This window comes from Meles meles, chromosome 5, assembly GCF_922984935.1.
Source record: "Meles meles chromosome 5, mMelMel3.1 paternal haplotype, whole genome shotgun sequence".
Taxonomy (NCBI): domain Eukaryota; kingdom Metazoa; phylum Chordata; class Mammalia; order Carnivora; family Mustelidae; genus Meles; species Meles meles.
In genome coordinates, this window is record NC_060070.1 from 94,903,052 (window position 1) to 94,912,514 (window position 9,463).

The 9,463-nt window shown below is 36.9% G+C and overlaps 1 protein-coding gene across 6 annotated transcripts in view; it reads right to left on the bottom strand.

The window, feature by feature from the left end:
• LOC123941432 (24-hydroxycholesterol 7-alpha-hydroxylase) overlaps nucleotides 1-9,463 on the bottom strand; it is a 96,351-nt gene that overhangs the window by 84,042 nt on the left and 2,846 nt on the right. For 2 of the 6 annotated variants that reach the window (XM_046004571.1, XM_046004569.1), the window contains exons 1-2: nucleotides 9,262-9,365; nucleotides 8,880-8,990 (exon numbers count right to left, since the gene is read on the bottom strand). Coding sequence is in view for 3 of the 6 variants with exons in the window: in XM_046004566.1 (XP_045860522.1) it covers nucleotides 8,880-9,056 (177 nt within the window). In the remaining 3 variants the exon portion in view is untranslated. The other 4 variants (XM_046004568.1, XM_046004567.1, XM_046004570.1 and 1 more) reach the window with 3 other exon arrangements.

Below are 9,463 nucleotides of genomic sequence, written 5' to 3' on the forward strand. Positions count from 1 at the left end.
GCTGACAGAGAAGCTTTGTTCATTTCACACTTATGCTCTTTTACAATGAAAATATTTAGTGATGATAATTTCTCTCTCAGCACTGCTTTAGCTGTGTCCCCCAAATTTTGATAAGTTGGATTTATTTTCTTTCAATTCAGCATAATTTTTTATTTCCCTTGAGAGTTTCCTCTTAATTCATAGATTATTTATAAATATGCTGTTTGCTTCCAAGTGTTTGGTGAGTCTCCTGCTACTCCGTTCTAGTTTCATTCCACTGTAGTTAGAGAATACATTGTATGATTCAAATTCTTTTAAATTTTGTGAGGGTCTATGGCCCTGAGTATGGTCTATCTTGTCATGTCTCATGGGCACTTAAAGAGAATACATACCTGCTTTGTTAGGTAGAATGTTCTATGTATATTCATTAGATCTTTTTGGTTGGTGGTCTTTTATATTCTAGCTGATTTTCTGTCTGTTCTACCCATTGTTCAGGTTGTTGAAACATATAACTATAACTGTAGATTTGTCTGTGTCTTCTTTCAGTTCTAGTTTTTGCTTCACATAGTTTACAGGTCTGTAATTTGGTGCATACACATTTAGAATTGTTAACTCTTTGTAGTATATTGACCCCTTTATCATTTTATAATGTCGCCCTCTGTCTCTGGTAATTTTCTTTGCTCTGAAGGTACTTTTTCTGCTATTAACATAGCCACTCCTACTTTCTTTTGATTAATACTTGCATAATATATCTTTTTTCCATAATTTTGTTTTTCACCTGCTTATCTCATTATATTTGAAGTGAGTTTCTATTATATATCATGTAATTGCATCATTTTAAATCCATTTTTCAAATATCTATCTTTTAATAATTGTATTTATACCAATTATAGCTTAAATTATTGATATATTAGGGTTTAAGTTTCTGGGTTGTTTTTTTTTTCTGTTTATTCTCCCTGGTTTTTGTTTTTTTGTTTTATCTGCTTTCTTATGTGTTACTTAAACATTGTTTAGAATTCCATTGACTTATGTATAGTATTCTTAAGTGGATCATTTTGTGTAGAATTTTTTAGTGATTCCTCCAGCTATTACAATATATATACATAATATCATAATTAATCAATATAGCCACTTTTTGAAGTCTTTTTAATTCCATCATGGTTACCACAGTGTTATATTAGTTTCTGGTGTACAATTTAGTGATTCAACAATTCTATACATCACTCAGTAATCATGACCCTTTAATCCACTTATTTCATCCATTCCCCCACTCACCTCCTCTCTGGTAACCATCAGTTTGTCCTCAATAGTTAAGAGTCTGTTTGTTAGTTTGTCTCTCTCTCTTTCCTTTTTTTTCCCCTTTGTTTGTTTTGTTTCTTAAATTCCACATATGAATGAAATCATATGGCATTTATCTTTCTCTGACTGACTTATTTTGCCCAGCATTATACTCTTTAGCTCCATTCATATTGTGGCAGATGGCAAGACTTCATTCTTTTTTTATGGCTGAATAATATCTATATCTATCTATCTATCTATATGATTAGGCTCTGGGTTGGGCTATAGAAACACACACACACACACACACACAAACACACACACACACACCATACCTTCTTTAGCCATTCATCTGTGAATGGACACTTGGGAGGCTCCCATATCTTGGCTATTGTAAATAATACTGCAATAAACATTGTGGTGCATGCATCCCTTTGAATTAGTTTTTGTATTTTGGGGGTAAATAGCCCATAGTGCAATCAAGGGATAATAAGGTAGTTCTATTTTTAACTTTTTGAGGAACCTCCATACTGTCTTCCACAATGGCTGCATAGTGTGGCTATTTTATCATTTCAAGGGAATCTCTCTTTATATCCTTCTATCCTCTCCCATTTGTAATGTAATACATACATCTAGAACAATATCAAACAGTATAATAATTTTTGCTTCAGCTATGAAACAATTTAGAAATCACGAGAAGAAAAGTCTATTGCAGTTACATATCTTCTGTTTACTGTGTTCTTACTTCCTTCTTGATGTCCACATTCCTTCTTTCATTGGTCCCTTTCTGTTTAGAGAACTACTTCTGGTCATTTGTTTAGTAGGTATTCTGGTATAGTAGGTATTCTGGCAGAAAATTCTCTTAGTTCTCCTTCAACTGAGAATGTCTTGACTCCTCCTTAATTCCCAAGGGATATTTTTGCTGGAGATAGGATTCTAGGTTGACAGTTCTTTTCTTCGAGCACTTGAAAACTGGTATGCCATTTCTCCTAGTCTCCATGGTTTCTGATGAAGAATCCACTATCACTTCAGTTTCTTTCTCCGCTATGATAAGGTTCTATTTGTCTTTTGCTGCTTTTGAAAATTATATATGTCTTTAGTTTTTAGAAGTTTGTCTATCATTTGTCTTGCTGTGGACTTCCTTGGGTTTATCCTCTTTGAGATTAGCTTCGCTTTTCAAATGTGTAGTTTCATGTCAGTTGCCACTTTTGGGAAATTTTCAGCCCTATTTTCTACAAATACTTTTTCAGACTTGCCCTCTTTCTTGGGCTCTGATGACATAAATGTTAGGTCTTTTACAGTCCCTGAAGTTCTGTTCACTTTTTAGTCTATCTTCTCTTTGTTTTTCATATTGGGCAATTTTTATTGACCTATTTTGAAGTTCACTGATTCTTTTCACTCTTCTCCATTGTGCTGTTGTATGCCTCCACTGAGGTTTTCTTTCTTTTTCTTTCTTTTTATTATTATTATTTTTGTGTGTTATTGTATTTTTCAGTTCTAAAATTTCCATATGTTTCTTCCTTATATGTACTATTTCCTTACAAACTTTCCATTTCTTTCCTGAGACTTTCTATTTTTTCGTTTGTTTAAAGTATGAGTATAATTGCTTGTTGAAGCATTTTTATTTTGGCTGCCTTAAGATCCTTGTAAGATAATTCTAATATCTGTGTCATCTGTTAATTGTTTCTTCTTATTCAAGTTGAAATCTTCCTGGTTCCTGGTATCAGGAGTGATTTTCTACTAAAATCTGGATATCTTGGATATTATGTTATGACACTGCATTTTATTTAACTCATCCTTCTTCCAGGCTTCTTTTGTCACTATTCTGATGTGAGAAAGGGAATGCCACCACATTATTGCCAGGTAGGGGGATGGAAATTGAGGTTAACTACTCAGCATGGGGAGAGGATTCCTTGTTGAGGACTGCTGGTTGAGGGTGAAAGCAAGTCTCCTTACTAGGTTCTTACTGTATATTCTGGCTGGGAGAAGAAGGGATTCCTCTTTATTGCTCCCACATGACCTTCACTGGCCTGGAAGTGAAAGGGTGTTAGAGGAGTAGCCTCTTTCTTGCTAAGTGGTGGTGAAATTCCTGACCCATCTTCTAAGGCTCATGTGGCACCCCTCCAGTGAGTAGGAGGGGACTCCTTGTTATTGCTCATGGTGGTATAGTCTATGCTCCTGGTGTGATCTCCCTTAACCCTGTAGTGGGGATGGCCTCATTACTGCTAAACAGTATGGGAAGTCATGACACTTCTCTAGGCCTATTTGACACCACCCCTACTAGGCGGGGGAAGTTTACTTCATTACAGCCTGCCCAGGATTTAGGGCTAGACTCTTCACTTGGCACTTGCTGACTGAGGTGATGCCATAATTTTTTCCTATGATGTTTGCCTGGAGCAGTTATAGTCTAAAGGTTTTCTGTCTTACTAGGTTGCTCCTTTCCTGGCCCTTTACCTAGATAGAGTAAGTTTGTCTTGAGGATTATCTTTTTTAATCTGTGCTCAGGGGCATCTCCAGGTTGCTGGTTTTTCTAGAGCCCAATCTAGGTATGTGAAACAGAAAAAAATCAAGAAAACTCAACGACATATTGTTCATCAGATCCTGTGGTCCTTAGCTGGTCTGCTTTTCTCTCTCCACCTTTTACAGTCTTATGTTTGTTTTATACATAGTGCTCAATTATGATTTAGCTGCACTCAGTGGAAGGAATGGGGGGAAGTACAACTAACCCAGCTTTTCAGAAGCAAACATTCTTAATTCTTTTTTTTCTTTTTTTTTTAATTCACAGAATATCTCTGAAAGTTATACAAGAGAATGGAAATACTCTTGTTGGAGGAGAAGATAGGCAGCCAGAGGACAGAGATGAGAGGAAGACCTTTCATTGTATATATGTTCATGACTTTAGAATATGGACCCATCTGAAGAAACAAAACAAAACCCATTTTTTAAAGAAGAATGACTTCCAATTTTGGTAGTGATAATATGGCAACGTCTTTCTGAATTGTTCTGCTTCTTTTCTGGAAATCGTGCAAAGCCACAAGGAGAATGAAACACATGTACACTATTAACATATTGAGCTAAATAATAAGAAGAAAATCTACTAACTACAACAGTGGGCCCTGGCACCTGACACCAACAGAACTCTCATTTCTGCTCTTAGAAGCCATCACGGCATGGCGGGAAAGAAAAAGGGCACGCACAGGGGGCTCAACAATGGAAAATCTTGGAAATATACACTCTGAGATATGAGAAGGAAATGTACAGAGTTGGGACCTCTGTGAGATGGGCTAAGATAAACAGGCCATGGATATTGAGGTGGGGTGGGGTAGCAAAAGATAACACAGAAAGTGGGCTCCAGGAAACACTATCTTCTAAAAGTAAAAAGTATACTTGGGAAGGTGAGTCGCCTCTTTTACTAGCAGCAGCTGTTGAAGAAAGGCAGTGAAAGCTCATATCTGCAAAATTACATCCTAAAAGCAGAGGAGCTATGGGTGTACAGAGACACTCTATAGTAAGGGAGAGTAGATGACTTAAGTAAAAAAACCTAGAAGACAACTGCCTCCAAGCAAAACCTCCTGCTGACAGTTGGCCCAAGACAACTCAACTCCTTAAAATACAGTTAAACAAGGAAGGAAAAAATCAGCACCATAAGAAAAATTCTATAAAAAAGAAAGGAGAGCAGAACTTCCTTATAGATGAAGTACCTCTCGAAAACTTTCTGCATTGGGTACATAAAATCTGTACTGCAAAAAGATGTCCATGAATAAAAGAAGAAAGAAACCCTTATAATGCAAAATTATTTTCAGAATTTAAAAAAATTAATGTAATAATTGCAACTACAAAGGAAATAAGCAAAAAAAAAAAAAGTGGAAGAAGTCACTAGACAATAGAGGGAAATTAGGAGATAAAGGAATGTAGGAAAGGAAGAAACAATAAAGATATTTCTGAATAAAAGATAACAATGACTGGGGTGTCTGGGTAGCTCAGTCAGTTAAGCACCCAACTGGGTTTCAGCTCAGGTCATGATCTCAAGGTCCTGGGATGGAGCCCTACATCTGTTTGGGCTCTGCGCTCAGGGGCGAGTCTGATTCTCTCTGCTTCCCTCTCACTCTGCTCCACCCCCACTCATGTGTGCTTTCTCTCTCTCAAGTAAATGAATTCATAAAATCATTAAAAAAAAAAAAAAGAGGGAGAGATGGCAATGACAAGAAGCACAAGGGAGACTACAACCCACAGGAAATAAAGAGTCTAAGGAAGAGAGAGTATAGAAATGTGGGAAAAAAAACATTAAATAGAAATAAAATATGTGAAAAGAATTTCAGAGGAAATGACAGCTATAGAAGATAGGTAAAAGAGATTGAAACTATGCATCACTGGACGTCTTTTGCAAACTCCAAATTTATTTATCCAACTGCTTAACTCAGTATTCCCACTTGGATATCAACATCCCAAACTCCAACATATCTCAGCATATCTTTTTTTTTTTCATTTTTAAAATTTTAATTGTTTTATTTTGTTTATTTTATTTTTTTTCTCAAACTCCAACATAGCTAAAGCTGAGCTTCTGATAACTTCTTCCCTTCCAGTAAATTCTTGTATTTGTGGCTGTTTCACTTGACAGCAACTCCCATTTTCTAGCTACTCAAGCCAAATTTCTTGGAGTCATCTTAGGCCCTTTGCATTCTTTTACACCCCACATGCAGTTTGCCAGTAAATCCTGCTGCTTCCACCTTCAAAATATACCCAGCCACTTCTCAAATTTCCACTGCCATCACCATGGTTGTAACCGCAGTGGTCAAAACCACAAAGGTCTCAAATTTGAAATATTGTAAAAACCTTCAACTTATCTTCTTTCTTTAATTTTTGCATTGCCCCCCCCCTTTTTTTTAACAGAGCAGCCAAAGTGAACCTTTAAGATTTAAATCAGAGCCCATCACGCCTCAGCTCAACACATTCAAAAGGTTTCCTATTTCACTCTAAACTATAAATGCATTTATACTTTGAATCTGATAATTCATTCTATGGATACATTTTCACACACAGAAATGACACTTGTTCCTACAATATTTATAACAGCAAAAATATGGGAAACAAACAATGTCAATCATTAAGTCACTGTTTAGTTAAGCTGGGATTCAGGGAACACTTTGCAGCTTTTTAAAACAAATAGAGATTCTTCTGTTCTCTGCAACGAGGTAGAATCAGGTGAGATAAGGATTTCACTGGCAGCTAGTAAGCGATGGATGTGAACAGATAGTAAGTCCCTATTTATTTCTCTGGTGGCATCTGTGATTTCTGTGTATGGATTGAAGGTCAGGACTGAAATAGGCATCTTTGAAAAATCTGCAGCTAATATCAGACTCAGCAGTGAAATACTGAACAATTTGCCCTAATAGTAGAGAAAAGACAAGCTTGTCTACTCTTACCACTTCTATTTAACAATATCCTAGAAATCCTAGTGATTATAATAGAGAGAAAAGAAATTAAAAAAAATCAAGATCAGAAAAAAAGAAGTAAATTTATCTGTTTACAAGACATATTGTTTATGTATAAAAATCCTAAATCATCTCTGAAGTAATTACTAGAAGCAATCAACTGAATTTAGCAAAGTCACAAGGTATAAAATTAATATACAGAAAACAGATTGTATTTTTTATGTTTCAACAAGATACGAGTGAGAAACAAAAAAAAAAGCAATTTTATCTACAACAGCCTCAAAATATAAAATAATTGACAACCACAGTCATGACCACATCACAAAAACCACAGAACATTTCTGAAAGAAATTATGTAGCTAAATAAATGGAGAGATACACAGCAGTCATAGATTTGAAGACTTACTATTGTTATGAAGTCAATTCTCCCCCAATTTCTCAGTAGAGTTAACAAACTTCCAATCATAATTTTAACAGTCTTTATGATAGATATTGACAAGCCAGTTCTAAAATTATAGTAAAATGCAAACAATCTTGAATGGCAAGTCAATTACAGAGAAATACAGAGAACTTTCACTGCCTGATTTAAAGCCTTACTATAAAACTAAAGTATTTAATACAGTGTAGTATTAACAAAAGAGTGGGCATTTAAATCAGTGGACTAGGATAGAAAGGCTAGAAATAGATCTATACAAAAATGGTCAATTAATTTTTGAAAAGCTACAAAGGTGATCAATGAAGAAAGGACAGTCCTTCAGGGTATGAAATTGGAACAACTGGACATCCAGATGGAAGAAATTAACCTCACCCCTTACTTTTTTTTTTTTTAAGATTTTACTTATTTATTTGACAGACAGAGATCACAAGTAGGCAGAGAGGCAGGCAGAGAGAGAGGGAGAAGCAGGCTCCCCGCTGAGCAGAGAGGAAAGGATGTGGGGCTCCATCCCAGGACCCTGGGATCATGACCTGAGCTGAAGGCAGAGGCTTTAACCCACTGAGCCACCCAGGTGCCCCATCACCCCTTACAAAAAAGATTTTACTCAAAAATGGATCGCAGACCTGAATGTAAATTGGAAAGTACAAACCTTTTAGAAGAAAACAGAATAATCTTTTTGACCTTGCTTGACCTTCTGAAACAAGCTTGTAAAAAAAGTTTCTTAAAATTTATCAAAATCATGACTAAGGAAGGCTATGGGAGACAAAGAAATATTCCTTTAAAATATATAATTGTTCCTATATCAGACTCCCAATAATTATGGCACCTAGTGCGGGCCAGAATATGAGGAACTAGGCAATCCCCTACACTCAATCCCCTACACAAGAAAAGGTGTATATTGTTACATTCTTTTGCAAGAGTAACACAATAATATGAACCATTTAAGTGTTCATGTCATTGGATTAGGCAATTCCACTTTTAGGAATTTATTCTGAGGAAACAATTGGATAGGTGCCAAAAACACAACCACACAACACACATGGGAATATACATTGAAGAATTCATTGAAATAAAGGGGAAAAGTTGGCAGTAACTTACATACTATTTTTGAAAGATGAACTATATTTGAAAGCTATTTTAAGGACAAAAACATCTACTACAATGTTACTAATCTCCTTAGTATGCAGTGAACATGGGTCTCATCATCATCAAATAATACCAGCCGAAAATACAGTGCGGGCTAAATCTGCAAAGACCAAGTTTGCAAGTAATTTTTACAGCAGCCTGGTAGCCTGGTGTTAACTTCAGTTCGGGTACTATTACCCGTTTTCATAAATTTAAATTAACCATATTTCACTTCTTTCCAAATTATTCCAAGTGTTTAGTTAGTGTGGGTATCCTTAGGACTTTTAAACTACGATGAAGTAACTTTCACTTCTTTCCAAATTATTCCAAGTGTTTAGTTAGTGTGGGTATCCTTAGGACTTTTAAACTACGATGAAGTAACTAACATTTATAAATTAATATCGACGTCCAAAAAGGCAGCTACAAGATAAGAATCTATTCATAACCAATAAAAATCTATTTCTTTCTAAAAAACTTGCGTAAGGTTTAGTTGTTGATAGCTGAGGAATGATCGTCTGTGGACAGCAGGTATGTTCCCTGTGTTTTAATGTTGCATTTGAAAGACAATAAAAGAAAATTAAAAAGGAAACATTACCTACTCCGGAAATCCACCTGCTACGGCCACATACCTTGATTCTTGCTTTCTCTATAAATTCTAGAGGGGCTTTCCCAAACTCAAATCCAGCTCCAATCCAAGGAATCCATCCCCTTATGCACGGGGGTCCACGCAAATTCTTCCGCTGAAGGAATAATAAAAGAGCAATGCAACCCAGGATTATAATCACTGTTGGGGAAATTAGTTCCATATTTTTCTCTAGCACCTTCCACAATCAAAGAAGGGAAAAGTCCTGCCGCCGTGGCACTTGCTCATTCCCTGTTGGGAGGGGGCACCTACCGGACCTCCCAACTTGTCTGCTACAACTTCCGCAGTTTGTTTGCCTTCCTACGCGTAGCCTCCTTTCCCCGCCCCAATTTTTAGATGACTTCTGCATCATCGCTCTCTCCTCCCACCTCCACTGGTCTTTCCAGACCCCGCCACGCTGGACCGAACGCTGGGGCTGGACCAAACTGGTGCGGGTGCGGAAGGGTGGAAGGCGGGAGAGAACTTGCTCTGTTGCCATGGAGACCGGGGAGGGCGGCGCCGAGGGAGCCCCGCTCGCAACCAATCAGAGAATGGCGCCCAAGAGGCGCGCAGCCCGGCGGACTACATTTC